Source organism: Myodes glareolus, chromosome 4 (assembly GCF_982192425.1).
Source record: "Myodes glareolus chromosome 4, mMyoGla1.1, whole genome shotgun sequence".
Classification (NCBI taxonomy): domain Eukaryota; kingdom Metazoa; phylum Chordata; class Mammalia; order Rodentia; family Cricetidae; genus Myodes; species Myodes glareolus.
In genome coordinates, this window is record NC_142029.1 from 37,209,285 (window position 1) to 37,232,329 (window position 23,045).

The 23,045-nt window shown below is 43.0% G+C and overlaps 1 protein-coding gene across 2 annotated transcripts in view; it reads left to right on the forward strand.

Annotated features, from left to right (window-relative positions):
• LOC148122234 (glutathione S-transferase A2-like) overlaps positions 1-22,356 on the forward strand; it is a 37,395-nt gene extending 15,039 nt beyond the window's left edge. Inside the window, exons 1-7 of one of the 2 annotated variants that reach the window (XM_087905416.1) lie at positions 3,610-3,758; positions 6,071-6,176; positions 15,907-15,958; positions 16,777-16,909; positions 18,692-18,833; positions 21,207-21,338; positions 22,125-22,356. In XM_087905416.1, coding sequence (XP_087761542.1) covers positions 6,090-6,176; positions 15,907-15,958; positions 16,777-16,909; positions 18,692-18,833; positions 21,207-21,338; positions 22,125-22,250 — 672 coding nt within the window. In that variant the 5' untranslated portion in view covers positions 3,610-3,758; positions 6,071-6,089 and the 3' untranslated portion in view covers positions 22,251-22,356. Of the gene's footprint in view, positions 1-3,609; positions 3,759-6,070; positions 6,177-15,906; positions 15,959-16,776; positions 16,910-18,691; positions 18,834-21,206; positions 21,339-22,124 lie in introns of those variants that run through there. The other variant, XM_087905417.1, reaches the window with a different exon arrangement.
• The last annotated feature ends 689 nt before the right edge of the window (positions 22,357-23,045 follow it).

Genomic DNA, 23,045 nt, shown 5'->3' on the forward strand with positions numbered 1-23,045 from the left:
TGTTCCTACTCTCTGCACACCCTCCCCTTCCTCAGATCTAGCCTGGGCTCCACACCATGGCCCTGGTGTATCTGGTGAGCTCCACTTCCACCGCCATCAGCCTCCAGCTCAGGCCAGTGTGCACATCTGCACACTCGTCAGACCCTCCCCAGCTGTGGGAGGCACAGAGGCCCTTGTGCTCATAGATAAGCACTAGGGAACCAGGAGTGCTAAACACACAGTCTTGTCCCTTCAAAGAGAGGGAGGCTTTACCTGTTTCCTACCCAGGAGGCTGGGGACAAATGTAGTTAACAGACTGGTGACCTTTGAGTTATGTATTGAAAATCACACCAGATCCTCCACCAGACCTTATCATGAATTTGTCAATATATTGAGCCCATGTTTAGGGAAGATGTCATTTGTACTTTACAAAGAGTCTTGGTGTCATCTTGTCTTAGGCTTTAGTGTACCCAGGGGATGAAGTTTATCAGCAGGAATTTTTCCACCAAATTGTGCTGTGCTTAAGTCTGCCCAAAATAAACTACTCAGGGTCAGACTCCCTTCTTCCGTCCTGTGTGTTCTTACTCTTCTGTCTGTAGTGTTTTTAGAGACCCCTGCACCCAAAGCCCTGCTGTTCTGTGATCCATCTCTCCCACACCATATCCACTGTCTGGTGTGAGCTATTGCAACACATTCTGTGCTTTGTGCCAGCCTGCTGTGTCCGTATCAGACACAGAACCTCCAATGAAGTCTAATCACCTAGTACCCATGGAAAATATAAAACTAATATAAAAGATGAAGCCAGTATCTTCTACGACGCAAACCCACCAGCCCTATAAAATATTCTCCATTGAGTATCAACCACAGATCACAGACATTCTTAATATGGAAATTACAGCCTTCACCAAAGATTTCTGGGTGTTTAGAGAAGAAACAACTCAATAAATTTAAAGAGAATAAATGCTTGGGTGATGCCCAAGAAAGCACTATCATAAGACTGATGGAATTAATGAAGACAACCCAGGATTTAAAACAATTGATTCAATAGAGAGATAGGAATATTAAAGAGAGCTCAAGCTGAAGTGAAGGCAGAACTGGAAATCTTAATGATCCAATTAGAAAACGGAGGGGAAAGTCTCACAAACAGAATGGGTCAAGTAGAAGAAACTTTAGCAGGCCGCAAAGAAAATGACACAATGAATATGAAATTAAAAATACATCAAGAAATATTCCGGAAATGTGGGGCACCATGAATATACTAACTGTTATTCTTGGGCAGAGGTGAAAGAGAAGAATCCCAGGTCAATGGCATGGACAAGATCTTCAACAAGATCTTAGAAACAGTAGTTCTCAATCTTCCCAATGCTGCGACCCTTAATACATTTCCTCATTTGGTGATCCCCAAACTCTGATGGACAAATTTTCACAAAAAGAGTAAAGATACAGAGTAGCTACAATCCAGCAATTGTAGGTGTTATGGTTAATTGTCACTTTAAGAGACAAGCCACACCTACTTCCGGTGACCCCTGCACTCCTCTCACCATTTTTATTCTCACTGTTCCCTTTTGGCATGAGCTCCCTCTCTCCCACTCCCCTTTTCTCTGTCTCTCTCTCTTCCTCTTCTCCTTCTCCTCCACCTTCTCCTCTAAGTAATAAATGTCCAATTCTATTCTACAGGATGTGTCTGTCCATGTGCCTTCTACCTGCCGCCTGCTCACATCCCCAGGCTCGCTGGGATCAGTTCGCCCTGTGTCTCCCTGCCTGGGACCAGTCACTACTCTGGGACAGGCAGCCATCTCTGCCTGGGACTAACTGCTCTGTGGGCCCGCTGCCTACTGCTGCCAGGGATCTTGCAGCATTCTTAACAGTAGGGGTTTCAGTACTCCACAGACAAGTCTTCTTGACAAAAAAAACAGAAAAATCAGAAATAAATGATGTGCATCAAATTGACTTAACAGAAATCTACAAAATATTCCTCCCACCCCAAAGAATATACATTCCAGCTCAAGGAAATTATTCTGAAACAGACAAAATCCATGGATAGATCTTAACTGTAGTGAAACAATTTTATGAAAACATTTCTTGACCTTTGAAAGAGTGAACTTTTGACAGACCTCCCAGAAAAGGGAATCACACTCTTGACTCTGCCCTGAGGCTGCTTCCCTACTGCGGATTCAGCCTGCTTCAGTTGAACCTGCCTGTAGCAGCACAAAGATGAAAGAATCAACCTTACTATGCCAGGGATTTTCATGTAGCTGACATTGTTAAACATATTATATATATAGCTTTATCTCAAATCATGAGACCCGGTGTTGTGCACATGCGCATCACCCTGGAGTGCAGCACTGCTGATTTGCCAGATGTTTGTAGAGCAGTGGAGCGGATTCTACAGCTGAGGAGAAATTAGCAGTGCACTCCAGGATACAAAGAGACCAACCCTGGACACTGGGAGGGCGTGCAGACTCAGGGAGTGACGTGCATCTCTGAGGCCACTGAGATCAGCAGGTAATGATTAATAGCCCAAGACCTATGAACCAATGATTATAACTAAAATCACAAGTGAACTTGTGGGTCTGTGATTGAAGTCAGTGACAGATGTCCTTGTTTGTTGATAAGATCCCTGAGTCTGAACTTGGCACGAAGTAACCCTAATTCTCACTGTCTTGTAATGACATTGCTAATGGTGACATGACAGCTTTCCCACAGCAGTAACTACAGGGATGCCCAGATGCACAGAGATACAGAGCATGCTGGGACAGTGTGTTGATGGTCATTGAGGTGAAGTTAAGTGTGAATTGTGAAATTCCTTTCTGTTCTTCAGTTACTGATTAAAACAGGACAAAGGTTGAGACAAATATTCTATTACAGGATATTAGCATTATTATCAGCTACTGTAAGGAGGGGACATTGTAAATTCAACTTAGCCTTGAATTCGAGGCAATGTGCTAATTATGCAATTTGAGGCTGTTTAACAAACTTTCCCCCAAATTCAGTAGATGTAAGCACATCTTATCATCATAGCTGAGGGTTCCGTGGTTGACTCTGTGACACCATTCATGCTTCTAGCTCAGTCTTCCCTCCCGTGTTTCTTCTGTCCTGAGCAATGTGCTTCATTAGGGTTGTTCACAGGAACACGCAAGAGAGGTTTCTTAGAGGCACAGGAGCATTAAACCAATGAAAACATTGTAGGATCCAGATCTCCAGGAGAGTGTAGGGCCCATGGGTCAACCCCTGCTCCTGGGGTTCATCTTGAGGACAGTCTCTGGCCAGGCAGCCAAAACATCCTGTTTGTTCCAGAGTTCCCTCTGCCCAGCATGGTGATTAGCTATAGGGCTTTGTTGACTCCACCTTGGGCATGGTAATTTCCCACCTGCCTGGAGGGTATTCCATTGTACAGCACAGCTAGCTATTTAAGGCTTTTCCTAAATTTTAATAAACGGCATTTGGCTGATCTCCTTTCAAATGACCTAGGTCTCTTATGTGTTCTTTCATTCTCCCGGCCCTTGCTGGGCTCGTTTATAATACTGTGGTGCTCAAACTGTACCTAGATAATAAGGCAGACTTTACAGAAGAGGACGGGGCTTGTGAGCCCCTCCCTGATTAGCCAGCTTCCTAGATTATCATGAAACTTTGGATCTTGAACTCTATGTGAGTCCACAGGAGTGGCTGTGGGGCCCCACTCCATCGATGAGATAGGTCACCTTATTAAAGAAGCTTCCACACTCACATGGAACAGGAGTTGGGGAGCTGAGCAGAGCAGAAGTCTGGACTCTCACTAGGTCAGTTTACTCTTTTATATCCTGTGTAAAAATATTTTATGTCTGCATCAGTGAAAATAGCTTTTCAATGTTTTATTTGGTATGCATTGATTGTACAAAGGAGCCAATTTTATTATGTAATTTTCACTTATATATGGACTTTTACATATTCACTGTTCAGTACCATTGACTTTACCTGTGTTTGATTCTAGTTCATATGAATTATTTTGTACTTAATGTTGAGTAGCAAGCTATTTCTTCTCCCCTCCTCCATTCCTTCTTCCTCATTTCTCCTGTTTCTCTGTCCTGGTCTTCATCCTTCCCTTCTTCTGTTCCTTCCTCCTCCTCCTCTTCCTCCTCCAGTGTCACTGAGCTGAAGGGTGGGGTTTAAGGTATTTACAAAGGAATCAAAATGTGTGGGAATTAGGATAGTGTGGAGCAGACCAGGATTGTGCTCTGAGGTAAACCTGAGATCAATGACATTCTTCTCTTGAATTGTGTTCCAGTCTCACAGAGAATATGGAGATTCTTCTCACTTGAGAACTTGAATTCACCCAAACTCTCCCAGGCTCCCTCCCAAAGCCCTTCCCCAGTTTGGATTTCTACCACTATTGCTAGTGTCCTGTGGATTCTGATTGCTTTGACGATTCTGTTTAAATAGCAGAATAGCAGGTTTCATACTTATGATTTGTTACATTAGTACAATCTTATTATGTGATTAGAAACAAACAACCTGTTTTTAGATGTAAATCCCAAGAAACAAATGGAAAAAAAGTGTATATCTTGAATTATTGATCCATGAAATGTCCAAGGAATGTAGACTGAACTTTGCATCATACACCAGAGAGAAGGTTGTTTGCGTATTTCCTCTGTGATCACAACTGTGTGTATGAGGAAATGCATGTGAGACCAGAAAACAGTATAAAATTCTGTAGGAAGACATGGCAGGAAAAAATGAGTCTGTAGAGGAACGAGATTAAACCCAAACTCTGACCCTCAGCAGTTATGCGGTCAACCCTATGCTAAGGGTCAAAGCATTCATGGCTAATCTGGAGAAGACCAGCGGACTCTGAGACACTGTGCAGCTCTAAAACTGGGAGGGTAAAGGTTCTGCAGGATGGCGAGGGATCTGAGAGCCTCAGCATTTCAGAGTCCCTGTGAAGTCCCCAGTATTGAACTCTCCAGAGCAAAGGAGAGTTCATGGAGAAAACAGAGAAAAGCAAACAGAAAGACAGAAAGAACAGAGCATTATAAAGTGCTGTAGGAAAGTGTGAGGTGCCCAAGAGAAGCAGCTGTGACCTGAGGACAGGGAGGCCGAAATCTGAGGGATAAGAATATTGCCGAGGTCTGGTGATGCTGACCTGGTAGGCAGAGCCCACAGCCCTGGAAGACCTGATGTCTTCTTCTAGCCTTCTTAGCCACTTCAGCCATGGGGACTCACACACACAGACACACAGACACACAGAAATGCATACACTCACACATCACACTTACACACACACACAGAAATGCATACATACACACACACACACAGAGGCAGAGTCCATTTTAAAATACAGACTATAAAATGTCCTATTATAACACAAGTTGAAGACACTGCACATGACCCATGATGTTGACTTACTGCCCACTGAGCAGCAGGTCCCAGTATGTGGGCTCCCTGTGCAGGAACTGAGCTGCACTTGCCAGGGTTTCCTCCTCACATGACTGTCTGGGCATCTATCTCTTCCAAAAACTGGAAACAGGGGCATCTCCTCACCTGCAAACTCTGTGGTGATTACATAAGTTCGCATGAGCAACTGCCCATTATGTGGTGTGCACATAAGGCAGTGACTTCCCTGTGATATGAAGTTGATGCATCAGCTACCGCCTTCTGGACCATAGAACAGGATCCAGTCTAGCAGTGGGAAACAGACCTGCAACCAAGAGATAGGCCCTTCTCCTGTGGGGAGAACAAGAGTTTGGCACAGCCAGGTGACATGAAGCCATCAAAAGCTTCTGAACTGAGCAACCCAGGGACCAAAAGGCTGGGGAAGGACTTGGTCTCATCCCATCCATGATGGTTCTGCTTTATGAAGCTCAGCAGGCTCCCGGTTCTTCATCACTATAGGTCCAGAATGTTCTGTCTATGTCCTAAAAGCAAAGGCATATGACCAGCTGAGACCTGTTTGGTACAATTGCAGGTTGGCGGTCATTGATGGGAGAGAAATTAGACATTAGACCTTCCTGGCTCCTGTAAAAGAAGGCAGACTGCCCTTCCTAGTGCTGTATTACTGACCGTATCCCAGAGCATAGTCTCCCAGGGATTGATCTCTTTGCTTTTCCATTCACAGTAAAACCACAGCTGCAGCCATGGCTGGGAAGCCCGTGCTTCACTACTGGGATGCCAGGGGCAGGATGGAGTGCATCAGGTGGCTCCTGGCTGCAGCAGGGGTGGAGGTAGGTTGTGCCTTGTTCTGAAACAGGACCTCTGACAAGTTTAAAATACTTCTCTAAGCTGAGAGACTCTACACAAGGAATTCTGGACACAATTTTACCTTATATGGTAGTTGTCTTGGTACCCACGACTCTGCCAATACCAAGATGGTCGGGGCTATAATTATGCCTCAGTCAACCCTGACATCAAGCATGCCACCTTGATCAACCAGACCACATGCTACAGAAACCCAGTGTCTGTGGGAGATAATGGGAACACGCCCAGTGCTCAACCACCACCAAGCTCTCAGGACAGGGCCTAAGTCCTGAATGCTTAAAGAACCCATAAATAGATCCCCTGATGGAAGAGTCCCCTTTTTCTGTTGTTCCCTCAGTAAAAATGTGAACACTAACCCCACCAAAAATGATAGTCATCTTGTATTAAGAAGGAAAGGGACTTATTTGAACAAATGAAAAATTTACTTTGCTCTATACCAAAGAACACACTCATATTAAAAGATGTTTACAACAGAAAAAAATTTCAAATACTTATTTGGTTACTTTCTTATTCGAGGTGAATCAAGTTACAAAAAAAATCATATAGAAATAGAAACTTGAATATTGATTATTAGGCAATACTAATTGCTTATTGCAAGTCATGGCATGATATCTTGATTTAGTTATGACACTATGTTTTTTTTTCTCAAAGTTTATTGAAATACAAAAGTCTCCATTTCTGCCCCTCCTCCCAACTCCCTCCCACTCCCCCCACTCCCTCTCCTCCTCCCCCTCCATCCCCAAGAGCTGTCAGGGTCTCCCCCCTCCCTCCAGGTCCAGGAAGGTGAGCATCCAAACAGACTGGATCCCAGAAATCCAGTATATGCAGAGGAAACAAGTCCCAGTGTCATTGTCAATGGCTTTTCAGAAAGACTCCGGGCCAGCCACATTCAGAGAATCCGGCCTCATTCAGAGAATCTGGCTGGATCACGTGCTCGCTCAGTCCAAGTCAACTGGCCTTGGTGAACTCTCATTAGATCAGTCCCCTTGTATCAGTGGGTGATCGCACCCCTCGCGGTCCTGATTTCCTTTTTCATGTTTTTCCTCCTTCTGCTCCTCATTTGGATCTTGGGGGACTCCGTCCGGTGCTCCAATGTGGGTCTCTGTCTGTATCGCCATCCATTGTCGGATGAAGGTTCCCTCTGATCTTGCCTTCCTTGCTCACGTTCTCTTTCCTTCTGCTTCTCGTTTGGACCTAGGGAGTTAAGTCCAGTGTTCCAATGTGGGTCTCCGTCTCCATCTCCATCCATCGCCAGATGAAGGATCTATGGTGATAAGCAAAATATTCATCAGTATGGTTATGGGCCACGACCGGTTCAGGCACCCTCTCCTCTGTCCAGAGAACAATCTGGGGATTTCTCCTTGGACCTGGGATCCCATTTATAATCAAGTCTCTAGTAAACCCTAAACTGACTCCCTTAATTGAGATATATTCTTCCCTGATCCCATATCTATCCTTCCTCCCTCCCACCGTCCCAGTCCCCCGAGCATTCCCCATTCCTCCCCTGCTCCCTTCTCTCTAACCCTCTCCCCTTCCAACAACCCTCCTACCCCCTCATGCATCGGAGGTTACCTGGGACTCTTGTCTATTTCCAATCTCCAGGAAGAAAACTACCTGAATTTTCTTCAGGTTCACCCTCCTATCCAGCTTCTCTAGGATCACGAATAATAGGCTCAAAGACCTTTAATTATGGCTAGAATCCATTTATGAGTGAATACATACCATATTCCTCTTTTTGGGTTTGGCTTTGACTTTTTGGGTTTGACTCAGTAAAGCATTTTCTTTTCTTTTTTTTATTATTATTTATTTATTTATTTTTTATTATTTTTTTATTTATTTTTTACTGGGAAACCTCCAGAATCAAGTCTCTTGCAAACCCTAAAATGGCTCCCTTAGCTGAGATATAAACCTCCCTGCTCCCCCAACCATCCTTCCTCCCTCCCCTCCCCCTCCATTCCCCCAAGCCTTCCCCAATCCTCCCCCTCTCCCCTCTCCCTGATCATCTTCCCTTACTTCCACCCCCCATCCCCCATGCACCCGAGTTTGCCTGGCAATCTTGCCTAGTTCCACTATCCAGGAGGATAACTATATGATTTTCTTCAGGTTCACTTTCTTATTTAGCTTCTCTAGGATCACAAATTATAGACTCAAAGACCTTTCACTATGGCTAGAATCCACTTATGAGTGAGTACATACCATATTCCTCTTTTTGGGTCTGGGTTACCTCACTCAGTAAAGCGTTTTCTATTTCTATCCATTTGCATGCAAAATTCAAGATGCCATTGTTTTTTTTACCGCTGAGTAAAACTCTAATGTATATATGTTCCACACCTTCTTTAACCATTCTTCTATTGAGGGGCACCTAGGTTGTTTCCATGTTCTGGCTATTACAAATAGTGCTGCTATGAACATAGTTGAACAAATACTTTTGTAGTATGATAGGGCATCTCTTGGGTATATTCCCTAGAGTGGAATTGCTGGGTCCTGAGGGAGATTGACTTCCAGTTTCCTGAGAAACCGCCACACTGATTTCCACAGTGGCTGCACAAGTTTGCATTCCCACCAACAATGGATGAGTGTTCCCCTCACTCCACATCCTCTCCAGCATAGGCTATCGTTGGTGTTTTTGAGTTTAGCTATTCTGACAGTTGTAAGATGGTATCTCAAAGTGGTTTTAATTTGCATTTCCCAGATCGCTAAGGAGGTTGAGCATGACCTTAAGTGTCTTCTGGCCATTCGAAGTTCATCTGTTGTGAATTCTCTGTTCAGTTCAGTACCCCATTTTTTAATTGGGTTAATTAGAGTTTTAGTGTCTAGTTTCCTGAGTTCTTTGTATATTTTGGAGATCAGACCTTTGTCTGATGAGGGGTTGGTGAAGATCTTCTCCCAGTCAGAAGGCAGCCTTTTTGTCTTACTGACAGTGTCCTTTGCTTTACAGAAGCTTCTCAGTTTCAGTAGGTCCCATTTATTCATTGTTTCTCTTATTGTCTGTGCTACTGGGGTCCTACTTAGGAAGTGGCCTCCTGTGCCTATATCTTGTAGACTACTTCCCACTTTCTCTTCTATCAGGTTCAAAGTGGACAGATTAATGTCGATGTCTTTAATCCATTTGGACTTGAGTTTTGTGCATGGTGATAGATATGGATCTACTTTCATTCTTCTACAGGTTGACATCCAGTTATGCCAGCACCATTTGTTGAAGATGCTTTCCATCTTCCATTGTATACCTTTAGCTCCCTTGTCGAAAATTAGGTGTTCATAAGTTTGTGGGTTAATATCCGGGTCTTCTATTCGATTCCATAGGTCGACTTCTCTGTTCTTATGCCAATACCAAGCTGTTTTCAATACTGTAGCTCTGTAATAGAGTTTGAAGTCAGGGATGGTAATGCCTCCAGAAGTTCCTTTATTGTATAAGATTGTTTTGGCTATCCTGGTTTTTTTGTTTTGCCATATAAACTTGATTATTGTTCTCTCAAGGTCTGTGAAGAAGTTTGATGGGATTTTGATGGGGATTGCATTGAATCTATAGATTGCTTTTGGTAGAATTGCCATTTTTACTATGTTGATTCTCCCAATCCAAGAGTAGGGGAGGTCTTTCCATTTTCTGGTATCCTCCTCAATTTCTTTCTTCAAGGACTTAAAGTTCTTGTCAAATAGGACTTTCACTTCCTTGGTTAGAGTAACCCCAAGATATTTTATGCTATTTGTGGCTATCGTGAAAGGTGACGTTTCTCTGATTTCTCTCTCTGCTTATTTTTCCTTTGTGTATAGGAGGGCAACCAATTTTTTGAAGTTGATCTTGTATCCTGCCACATTACTAAAGGTGTTTATCAGCTGTAGGACTTCTTTGGTAGAGTTTTTGGGGTCGCTTATGTACACTATCATATCATTAGCAAATAACGAAAGTTTAATTTCTTCCTTTCCAATTCGAATCCCCTTGATCTCCTTATGTTGTCTTATTGCTATTGCTAGAACTTCAAGCACTATATTGAAGAGGTATGGAGAGAGTGGACAGCCTTGTCGTGTTCCTGATTTTAGTGGAAAGGCTTTGAGTTTCTCTCCATTCAATTTGATGTTAGCTGTCGGCTTGCTGTATCTTGCTTTTATTATATTTAGGTATGATCCTTGTATCCCCAGTCTCTCCAACACTTTTATCATAAAGGGGTGTTGAATTTTGTCAAATGCTTTTTCAGCATCCAATGAAATGATCATACGGTTTTTTTCTTTCAGTTTATTTATATGATGGATTACATTGATAGATTTGCGTATGTTGAACCAGCCCTGCATCTCTGGGATGAAGCCTACTTGATCATAATGGATAATTTTTCTAATGTGTTCTTGGATTCGGTTTGCCAGTACTTTATTGAGAATTTTCGCGTCGATGTTCATGAGTGAGATTGGCCTGTAATTCTCTTTCTTGGTTGTGTCTTTGTGCGGTTTTGGTATCAGGGTAACTGTAGCTTCATAAAAGGAGTTTGGCAATGATTCTTCTGTTTCCATATTGTGGAATACATTAAGGAGTATAGGTATTAGCTCTTCCTGGAAGTTCTGGTAGAATTCTGCATTGAAACCATCTGGTCCTGGGCTCTTTTTGGTAGGCAGATTTTTGATAACAGCCTCTAATTCTTCACGACTAACAGGTCTATTTAGATTGTTCACCTGTTTTTGGTTCAACTTTGGTATATGGTACTTATTTAAAAAATGTCCATTTCTTTTACATTTTCCAACTTTGTGGCATATAAGCTTTCGCAGTAAGATCTGATGATTCTCTGAATTTCCTCTGTGTCTGTGGTTATGTCCCCCTTTTCATTTCTGATCTTATTAATTTGCATGTTCTCTCTCTGCCTTTTGATTAGTTTGGATAGGGGTTTGTCGATCTTGTTGATTTTCTCCAAGAACCAGCTTTTTGTTTCATTGATTCTTTGGATTGTTTTCTGTATTTCTATTTTGTTGATTTCAGCCCTCAGTTTGATTATTTCCAGTCTTCTACTCCTCCTGGGTGAATCAGCTTCTTTTTTTCCTAGAGCTTTCAAGTGTGCTGTTAAGTCTCCAATGTGTGCTTTCTCCGTTTTCTTTAATTGGGCACTTAGTGCTATGAACTTTCCTCTTAGCACTGCTTTCATAGTGTCCCATAGGTTTGAGTATGTTGTGTCTTTATTTTCATTAAATTCAAGGAAGACTTTAATTTCTTTCTTTATTTCTTCCTTGACCCAGGGGTGATTTAATAGTTGACAGTTGAACTTCCATGAGTTTGTTGGCTTCCTGGGTGTAGCATTATTGTTGAATTCTAACTTTAATCCATGGTGATCTGACAAGACACAGGTGGTTACTAATATTTTTTTATATCTGTGGAAGTTTGCTTTGTTACCAAGTATGTGGTCAATTTTTGAGAAGGTTCCATGGGCAGCAGAGAAGAAGGTATATTCTTTCCTATTTGGGTGGAATGTTCTATAGATATCTGTTAAGTCCATTTGATTCAATACCTCCAATAATTCTCTTATTTCTCTGTTGGGTTTCTGTCTGATTGATCTGTCCATTGGTGAGAGAGGTGTGTTGAAGTCTCTTACTATTAGTGTGTGTGGTTTGATGACTGCCTTGAGTTCTAGAAGTGTTTCTTTTACATAAGTGTGTGCCTTTATATTAGGGGCATAGATATTCAGGATTGAGACTTCCTCCTGATGAATTGTTCCTGTTATGAGTATGAAATGTCCATCTCTATCTCTTCTAATAGATTTTAGTTTTAAGTCAATTTTGTTAGATATTAGAATGGCCATACCTGCTTGTTTCTTAGGTCCGTTTGCTTGGAAAACCTTTTCCTTGCCCTTTACTCTGAGTAGATGTCTGTCTTTGTGGTTGAGGTGTGTTTCTTGTAAACAGCAGAATGTTGGATCCTGTTTTCGTATCCAGTCTCTAAGTCTGTGCCTTTTTATAGATGAATTGAGTCCATTGATATTAAGTGATATTAATGACCAGTGGTTGTTGACTCTGGTTATTATTTTTTTGGGGGGGTAGTGGAGTGTATGTTTTTCCCTTCTTTGAGTTCTGCTTGTGAAGGGTCGCTAGATGCCTGAGTTATTGTAGGCAGTGTTAGGAATGTTGGATTCCTTGGGTTGTGATTTTCCTTCTAATACTTTCTGTAAGGCTGGATTTGTAGCGACGTATTGTTTAAATTTGTTTTTATCCTGGAATATTTTGTTTTCTCCGTTGATAGTGAACGATAGCTTGGCTGGGTAAAGTAGTCTGGGCTTGCATCCATGGTCTCTTAGTTTCTGCAGTACCTCTATCCAGGACCTTCTAGCTTTCATGGTTTCCATAGAGAAGTCTGGTGTAAGTCTGATAGGTTTACCTTTATAAGTTACTTGATCTTTTTCCTTTGCAGCTCTTAATATTCTCTCTTTAATCTGAATGTTTTATATTTTGATTATTATATGGCGAGGGGATGGTTTTTTTTGATCCAGCCTATTCGGTGTTCTGTATGCTTCTTGAACCTTCATAGGGATATCGTTCTTTAGGTTAGGGAAGTTTTCTTCTATAATTTTGTTGAATATATTTTCTGGACCTTTGATCTGCAATTCTTCTCCTTCTTCTACCCCTATTATTCTTAGATTTGGTTTTTTTATTGTGTCCCACATTTCCTGAATATTTTGTGATGAGAATTTGTTGGATTTGCTCTTTTCTTTGGTCAGAGCATTTAATTTCTCTATGGTGTCCTCAGAGTCTGAGATTCTTTCTTCTATCTCTTGTATTCTGTTGGTTATGCTTGATTCTGAAGTCTCTGTTCGTTTTCCTAGGTTTTTCCATAGCCAGCCGGACCTCGACTTGTGATTTCTTCATTGACTCCATTTCAGTTTTCAAACCTTGAACTGTTTCCATTACCTGTTTGATTGTTTTTTCTTGGTTTCCCAGAATTTCATTTACGGATTTACTCATTTCTTCAAACCTTTTGGTATATTTCTCTTCCATTTCTTTACTCATTTCCTCAATCTTTTTGTTATACTTATCTTCCATTTCTTTACGGCAGATTTTCACCTCCTGTTTAAGTTCCTCTATTATTTTCATATAGATCTGCTTAGAGTCTATTTCTTCTATTTCTTCTGGAGTAGGGTGTTCAATTCTTCTAGTTTCGTGATCTCTGGATTCTGGAGATGTCATGTTGCCTTCCAGGTTGTTGGAGGAATTCTTGCATTGGCGCCTGCCCATCTCCTCCTCTCTGGATGAAACTCCTCAGCACTCTCTGGATAGAACTCCTCAGCACTCTCTGAATAGAACTCCTCAGCACTCTCTGGATAGAACTCCTCAGCACTGCAGCAGGGCTAGCTGGTGTTTACAGGACCCAGGAGACAAAAAGGCAGCAGCAGTGGGGACAGGGAGGGGTCTGGTGCAACACCGAAAACCCTGCCGCAGAAGCTGAGGGGGGAGGGGTTGTACTCTCTTCTGGGACAGAGAGCCCAGGTGAGCACCCACTCACCTCTCTGGATAGAACTTCTCAGCACTACAGCAGGGCTAGCTGGTGTTTACAGGACCCAGGAGACAAAAGGTTGGCAGCGGTGGATTCAGGGAAGGGTCCTGTGGGACACCAAAGACCCTGCCGCAGAAACTGAGGGGGGAAGGGCTGTGCTCTCTTCTGGGACAGAGAGCAAAGGCAAGCACCCACTCACCTCTCTGGATAGAACTTCTCAGCCGACACTATGTTTTTAAAAGGAGTATTTAACATTGGAGATTCATGATAAAGTGTTTGTGATAGGGATGTGTGATACCTCTGGTGTGTCTGACCTTAATGTCAGAGTCAAAAAGAAGATGGACACAGAGATGAACCCAGTGGACATTAGCTGACACTGTACAGCAATACTCAGTAATCGGTTTGTAGAGACTTTCAAATGGTGCAGGGCTGATCGGGAGGTCATAGGTAGGATGTAATGCAGAGGTGCCATCTTCAGGTGGCCCCGTATCTGTGATCTTTCAGGAAAGTGTAAGAGTGGTCCAAGTGAGTGTTGAAGCAACATTCTGAGGTTAAAAGCTTTCATTACAGGTTTAGAGATAAAAATTCTGGAAGATGTTAGTGCTGCCCTCTAGAGGCGCCACTAGGAAAAACTCTTCCCAGCTCACTCCAGGGGAGGTCAGCTATGGAAATTTCCTGAGAGGAAGTCCTGGAAGCTGCCTGAGATCTTGTCCTCCTCAGACAGGAGCAGAATGGGAAGGGTAAAAGATGAAGTGGTGTCCTGTGACAGCGGCTTTGGTGTCCTCCCTCAGTGTCATGGCAGCGTGTTTCCCTCAACTGTGGAATCCACCTCCATTCCTAAAGGAACAGGGCTTCAGCTGTTCCTTTCTGAACGAAAGAGTGCTTAAGAACCAAGACACACTAGTGCCAACCCAGGAGATTGCTTTAAATAGATGAAAAGTTGGGTGCCAGTGTGTGTACGCCCGATCTGTTTCTCAGGACATGTTCTAAGCCACTGGACTGTTGATTCAGCTCAGGAGGAGGGGGTGGGGCGTCTGTACAAGCCTTCCTCTTCCCTGTCCATAGTGACTGAGAAGGCAGTGGGTAGAGGCCGCTAGAGACCCTGGCTCAGACCTTCCAGCTCAATGTGCCCACAGGATGCCATTGACATCATCCCCCTTAAACCCCCAAGCCCATCACAGTTCAGCCTCCCTCTGTGATGATGTCACCACTCCCTGCACCTCTCTGAGTGCTGAGAACATTGTTGATATCATTTCATTGTATGTCAGTCCAATCTGTCGGGTTATAGGATTGTCAGCAAACTGTCTTACCAAGCAGGATTGAAGCTGATTTTCAGCCTTCCATGACTGAAAATTTTCTTTAAACTGTGAAAGGAAAAAAGTGATTTAAATTACTCTAAATGGCAGGAGAGATGGTTACATGGCTAAAGACTAAGCCACATGGGTTCTGATCCTAGGAACCCATATGAAAGTCCAGAGTAGACCGCCATTGGGTTTGTGTAACCTCACACAAAAGCGTGTAATTTTCATAAGCAAAACAAATATTTTAAAACCAGAACAGCAGCCCTGCAATGTAAGCAACTTGCTGTGGGGCTGGAGTAATGGTTTGGCTTCTAAGTCCTTATTGCACATGCAGACAATCTTCTATTTTTCCCGGCAACCATGCAGGAGAGTTAACAACTGCCTGTCACTCCATCTCTAATGGAATCTCTAATCTCTGGCCTCTATGAACTCTAACCCATGAGATGGATGTATTCCCATGTGCAAGACCACACACACACACACACACACACACACACACACACACACACACACTTAAAACTAGCAATACTAAATCTTAAAGGAAAAAAGAAAATACAGGTGTTCCCAGGACTATGCAATGGCCATGATGTAGACATAGAAATACATTCTATTCTATGTAATTAGAGTTGACTTTCCTGAGAGCCCAAAACCTCAATCTCCCAGTGCTGGTCCTCTAGTGACATCACTCTCTTAGGACCAAAGCATGAACATGGTGGGTCAAGGTGGAGGAACACTACAGTAATGAGCTGCTTGTAATGATCTACACCTCTTCTTGATGAGTTTAATCTGAATTTCCATGAGGTCACGATCAGATCCTTCATATCTACTGAAAGTTTCAATTTCGACAGACGTACTAACACAGGGAGCTCTCAGGTTCAAAATTCTACAGTGATACAGAATGCGCTAATGAGATTGCACTTCCTTTTTCTGTTTCAGTTTGAAGAGAAGTTTATAGAAACTCCGGCAGATATGGAAAAGTTAATCAAAGGTAACACCAAGTGTCTGTGGTACCTACTAGAAGCAGAAGATGATTTTGACGGGTGATGATGGGAACTGTCAGGAATATCAGAAGGATATGATGGAGGTGGTGGGGCTCCTTGAAGGATCAGAAAATGGAAACAATAATAAAATTGGGATGCAGATTTCTACAAGAATTTGTCTGTGGACTTGGGAATAAATGTTTTCTCACTCTTTCTGATTCAGAGTAAGTTATTTCATTCAAGCTCCCTCTCACTGACTTATTCAGGCAGGGTTTCACTCAGTAACTTGTGTCCAATAACCACACAGGTACATGGCCATTGACTAAATCATAGGTAGAAGAACAGCTGGGGTGATTTTCTTGAGCGTTTTCATCATAGCTACTGATGAGTCTCTATCACCACACAAGAACAGGCTGGAGGAACTCATGGTGGCTCACTGTGTAAGAAACTGTCACACATCACCTTAATGTCATGAACATGATGAGATTGTCAAACACCCTACTTAGTTTTGTTTGCATGGAGGCCTCTGCTCTCCCTCCTCCTCTTCCACGTGCATCCAGGGACATGAACTGACATGAAAACATGCACTAGAAATATAATATGTGTCTGGACAGGAAAAAAAGATGGATGTGAGAAACTCAAAGCCAAAAGAAGACGAGTGAGACAGAGAGGAAACAGACACTAAAGTAAATGTGGTTCAGCCTGAAAGACTGAGAACCAATCATTTATCTTTCGTTTAAATGATCAAACACTTCAAGAAAACTCTTCTGCTCCTAAGAAGTGAGACTTGGACACCTCAGATACCTTTTCCTTTCTCCTTTCACAGATGGGAGGTTGATGTTTCAGCAAGTGCCCATGGTGGAGATTGACGGGATGACGCTGGTACAGACCAGAGCCATTCTCAACTACATCGCCACCAAATACGACCTCTATGGGAAGGACGCGAAGGAGAGAGCCCTGTACGGTATATTTCCTGTTTTGACTCCAAGGGGAAACAAAGGAAGGATTTGGGTCCCTCAATCAGTGAGCAAGAGAGTGGCCGGGTTTGTGTCTAGGAGCAGGATTGTCATGGGGATAATCACTTAGTCCAAGGATGGAAGAGTCCATGGAGGAGACGGAAGAGCAAATAGGGTGGATGCAGGTGAGTGTGGCTACAGTCGAGGATGATGTTGTCAGCACAGCACAGCGACAGACTTGCAAACATCGTTGCCAAGGGTCTGAGCATGAGAGAGCCATGACTCCAGGTGCTCAAGGCTTCAGTGCTGGACCTCAGCCAACAGCTTAGGACCAAGGACACAGGGCTTGAGACTGGTGGAGGAGTCCTAGGGAAGGAAGGGTGAAGGAGCTGCCTCCCACATCCCATGAGTAGGAACAGTGCAGAACAAGCATCTGAATTGCCAGTCAGTTGTATGGACTGCTCAACACAATGAGGCTTAGGGACCCACGGACCTGGTTTACCATAAGCATTTAATTCAGAACTAAAGCAGTTCTATGGACTGTACCACCCATGCTGGGACACACTCTACTTGACAAAATTTTTCAGTCGAGAACCACTGTGTAGGAGTATTGCAGTTGATCAAAGAGCTAAACGTGATGCTAGCCATAATCTGTACTGTGGGAAACATTTGTCCTTGGGAATTAGAGACTCGGCTGTAACAGTGCTTGTATAGAAATACCCTTAGCAGCATTATTTATAATTTTCTCATGGTAGAATCAGTCATGATAGTCAATAAAAGATGAAAGAGGAGCACAACGTATGATTTTAGCCATGAACATATATGAAGGGATTAGGGAAGCAAAAGCAGGTAAAGCGTGACCATTGTATGATGTTCAGTGAGCAGACTCCAGGGCACATGTTCCTGGCTCCGGTCATATGAAATGTTCCCGAGCTCCCCTGAATAAGGAGGAAGCAGATCAGTCCTCCTGTAGCAGCTGCCACAGTGGCAGGATTGGAGTGCAAAGCGAGTGAGGATCAGACTCTGTTGACATCGGAGGATGTCAGCAGTCTTAGAATGCGACAGATGCATTGGAACACAGAATACTACCTTTGCAGAGCAAACACCAGAAGTGTGTTGTTGTGTGACAGTGAAATTCTCCCAAAAGCAATGTGTGAAGTGTAGTTAAGAACAAGGAATGCATGTGTCTGTGTGTGCTGTGGTTGAAATGAGTGAAGAAATAGGCATGTCTTGACAAATGTTAGCATGTCCAGAATCCAGCTGGAGAGTGAGCTGTTGTAAGAAATGTTTGGAGAACATTTAACACTGACATAGATGCCGCTGAGCGGAACGAGAGATGTGCACAGACGCATCTGGTGCTCAGCCAGGGCTCTGTTTTGAGCTTATCTGGGAGATATCTTGTTAGCTTTTTGAACCTCAGCATAGTCATTGAGAACATAGCATGTCAGAAAGAGAAAAAGAGAGAGAGAGAGAGAGCCCTCTGTAGAGTTTGATGGTTATCTTATAGGATGCCACAAAGTACATCACGATTGCATCTTTAGATGGGCTAGTGATACCGTTTGTCCTTAGGTTGGGCCATGTATGGGTTTGAAAAATTCTAAAAGTGTATCAGAACTGTACTAGAAGAAAAGTAGATATATCTATTAAATATAAAACATAATGACTGATTACAGGTGAGTAATTTTGGAAATACCTTTCAGTGTTAATTTCTCAGATTTTTAGATTAAAATATCAAATAGTGAGTCCCTGTATACCAAAGACCATTTGAATAATTTTGTCTTTCAGGATCGACATGTACACAGAGGGGATTGTAGATCTTACTGAAATGATCATGCAATTGGTTTTATGTCCCCCGGACCAAAAAGAGGCCAAGATCTCCTTGGTAAAAGACAAGACCAAAAACCGGTACTTGCCTGCCTATGAACAAGTAAGTAGGGTTTTGAAGTCTGTGAACACTGTGTTTCCAGGAAAAGAGAAAAGCAGAAGTTGGGAGGGACAGGGTGCTGCCACACTGACCTTCCATGAGCCTCCCTGTGCAGCTCCCTGCCCACAGGACGCTGTATAAAAATGGCCTGTGAAGGAGCACCGCATGGTCACGCCAATCTAGGGTCCACATTCACCAGAGTTCAAGGCCATAGACAGACCTGCTCTGTGGAAGGCTGATCCACTCCAGAGATGGACCTAGATCCTGCAGACACACTGGGCTTCAATTCCAGGGCAAACTGCAGAAAAACACAGATAGGAAAATATTCTGTCACATCACACAGGGAGACCAGAGAGCCACTGACTGTCAGGAGAATAGGATAGAGCTTCAAAGACGGAGGAGAACCTGACCTAGGACAGTGATGCAGGGAAGAGGAGGAGGCTGATGAAGAGATGTAAAGGAACACTGGCCTGCAGGAGTTAGGGTCACAGATGGCAGGCTTGGAAGGAGAGCCATGCACACTCCACACATAAGGTGTGTCAGTGTATACGTAGCGCCTCTCTTTGTCGTGGCTTCTCTTTGGAGTTAAATCCAGAACACTTCAGAGTGTGTTGTAAAGTAAGAAAAAGGTCTGTCAAGTAACAGCTAAGAATAAAGCTAGAGTCCTACAGGATTAGGAATCCTACACATTCCTCAGAGACCTGATTTTGACCCCATTTATAATTCACTGAAAGTTCACTCATTGCTGCCTGTGCTCTGCAGAAGCAGTGAGGTATTTAGGAGCCACAGGTCCTCACGCAGCCCTCTGGAGTCAAGGCCCTGTCTCACAAGACACAATGTTCAGCCATCGCTTGAATGATCTCTGCTGCGTGATTCATGAACTCCAGGCACACAGTAAATTCTGTACTGAGACCATTTGATGCTTCCTTTTGTAGTTTTAAGTTTTCTTCTTTTCTTCTTCTTTTTCTTTTTTCTTCAAAATAGGATTGCTGTATTATATAGTTCTGCCTCTCTGAACTCTCTCTGTGGACTGGCCTCAAGCTCCCAGAGTTCCACCTGCCTCAGCATCTTCAGTGCTTGAATTAAATGTGTGTGCCACCATGCCTGGCCTTATTTGTTTCTGAATGTGGTTATTGTATTTTTTTCTCTGTAGACATATATAGTGTGATAAGGTGATCACAAAGCATTTTAATTCTTCTCTACTTGTAGCTCATGATGTAGCAAGTGCTTGTCCTTTAGGGTATTTGTGATTTTAATATTGCTGGGATATTTAAGTAAATGTCATAAACTGTAACTGAGACAATGCTATTATTAAATCTTCTCACAACCAGAAATGTTGAAATAAATGTGAAATAAATAGATAGCCAAAATCAGATAAGAAGATTAGCCCCATATGGTGTTGGCATGCTTGTCTATCCATACACAGTTACTTAGGCACTCAGCCTCAGTTCCTCCTGTTCAATTCAGCTCTGTCAATCATGACACAGTGAAGGTTGGGAGTCAGAGCCAATGCTGTACAGGGAGGCTGTATTTAGTTCAGTCAGATGTATTTCAGATTCCAGAGAACTGAGGAGAGCAGACACAGGGTGTTCTTCTGAGTCTGTTGTTCCCTGCAGGTGAGGCCTCTGCCCACAGGACTGAAGAGGCAGGACAGGGAGAGGAATGTTCTGAACTTCTGGTGCTCTGTCATTTCAAACTAATGGGAGGAGCCATGATGTGCAAGGGACTAAGCCCTCATTCCATGTGGAAAATGTACATAGTGTGGTGGTGTGAAGGCCATGGGAATGTGCAATGACAGAGAAAGGTCACCTGACCTTTAGAGAGGAGGTCACGTGCCTGACTTCTCATGCTGCCTCTTGCATCATAGGCCTGTGTCTGCATTTGTATACCTGCCAGGAAGGGCCAGAGAACCTTTGGGAGACTTGGGAATGGGTGGTGCGTTGTCTGAGGTTTTCTTTCGGCCTGGTTCTCACAATCATTAAGTCCCAAAGAAATCACTCAGAGGTCTACATTAACTATAAACTGATTGGCCCATTAGCTTAGGCTTTTATTAACACTTATAACTTATTTTAGCCCATTATTCTTATTTGTGTTAGCCACACGGCTCAGTACCTTTTTCAGCAAGGCAGTCACATCTTGCTTCTTCTGTGGCAGGCTCACAACTGCAGAGAGAGCTTCCTTCTTCCCAGAATATGCCTGTTCTCTTTGACCTGCCTCTACTTCCCATCTGGTGTCCTGCCTATACTTCTTGCCTGTCTACTGGCCAGTCAGCATTTATTAAAAATATAATTGACAGAATACAGACCATTCTCCCATATCAGTAGTGGCCACAGCTCAACCTTATATGCTCATAATCTGTCTCCTTTAATTTGACAGGTCTTGAAGAGCCACGGACAAGACTACCTTGTTGGTAACAGGCTGACCAGGGTGGACATTCACCTGCTGGAACTTCTCCTGTATGTTGAAGAGCTTGACTCCAGCCTTCTGGACCCTTTCCCCCTGCTGAAGGTGAGATCACCTCGTAGAGGCAGCTGCATACACTTGCCTCTGAGAATATAATATAATAAAATATAATATAATATAATATGATATGCCTCTGGGCTGTTGAGGGCCCATCCTTCAACCTCCAACTGAGCTACTAGACCCTGGTTTCAGGCATGAAAACAATCTTTTCGTAACTGACATTGAGGCTGGTACCCCAAGAAGAATATATTTTTGCACTGATAAGTCACAGGACCCCACTGCTCTCTCCCTTCACCCCTGTTCCTTGCAAGCTGCTTCTGGCCTTCTTCCATCTCATGTGGCCTGTCTCTGCACACTCAGTGTCTTAGCAGGTCTCTGTCACGCTGACCCCTCCTCAGCTCTGACTCCTCAGCACTGTGCTTCTCTCTCCACGGTCCCCACCATGCTTATCTACAGTGTGAAAACTAACTGTGAGGAGCTCCTGGTCAGACTTGGATATTTTCTGTCCTCATTTCCAACTCAGTTTTTCACGCCTTCACTTTTCTTTGGTAGTCTCTGCTTTCACACCTGAGAGACAAGTGCTCTGTGCTCTATTACAAAACCACATCTGAAGAGTGTGTCCGGGGTCCTGAGGAGAAGGCAATTGGATATCAAAGGGGGTCTTAAGGAAATTATGCTGAGTTAAGTTTTGTAGCTCATGGATTTGTGGTTCTTCTATGTCAACTATCGACTGTTGCAAGGATGCAGTTGGTCGTGTTCTGGGGGGTCATGTGTTTTGGACTGTGTTCTTGAGCAGTTCCTATTCTCAAGGCTGTGTTTTCTGGATCACAGGCCCTGAAGAGCAGAATCAGCAGCCTACCCAATGTGAAGAAATTCCTGCAGCCTGGCAGCCAGAGAAAACCTCCCCTTGATGTGAAAAAAATCGAAGCAGCAAAGAAGCTTTTTAACATTAAGTAAAGTTGCATTGTTAGAGTCCACAGACATCAGTCACTGATGTTGTTAAATAATAAAGAGCGATTCTTCGTGCTGGTTCTTGTGATATAATAAATATCAGCCAATGGTATATGTATCTCATGTCTTCAACTTCTTCATCGGGAATTGCAGACATCACTTAGGTAGAAGAAGGCAAACAATAATCACTACAAATAAAAGAAAAACTTGTAAAAACGAGGAAAAACTAAACAAGAAAAACACTAATGAAAGGAAATAAGTGATTAGCAACATTGTGGAATTAACCAAAATGTTTAAAAGTAAAATTAATCCGCAAAAGGAAAAAAATCAAAAGAAAAATGGGAAAAAATAAAGAAGAAAAATTTAAGATCCAAAAATAAAAAGAGAGAAAGAAAGAAATGGTGTGGGAGATCTTCTGTCGATGTGCTGCTTTTATTAGTTAATGAATAAAGGAGCTGCTTTCGGCCTGTTGATAGGGCAGAACTTAGCTAGGTGGGGAAACTAAGCTAAATGCTGGAAGGAAGAAGAGCAGAGTCAGAGAGATGCCATGGAGCCACCAGAGTCAGACATGCTGAATGTTTGCTGCTAGACCACGGTATCTGGTGATATACAGACTAATAGAAATGTGTTTAATTAAGATGCAAGAGTTAACCAATAAGAGGCTTGAGTTAATGGACCAAGCAGTGATTTAATTAATACAGTTTCTGTGTGATTATTTCATGGTTAAAAAGTCATGCAGTTGTGACCAACAAGTGAGCTGCTCCCTCAAAGAAAGAAAGAAGGAAAGAGAGAGAAAGAGAG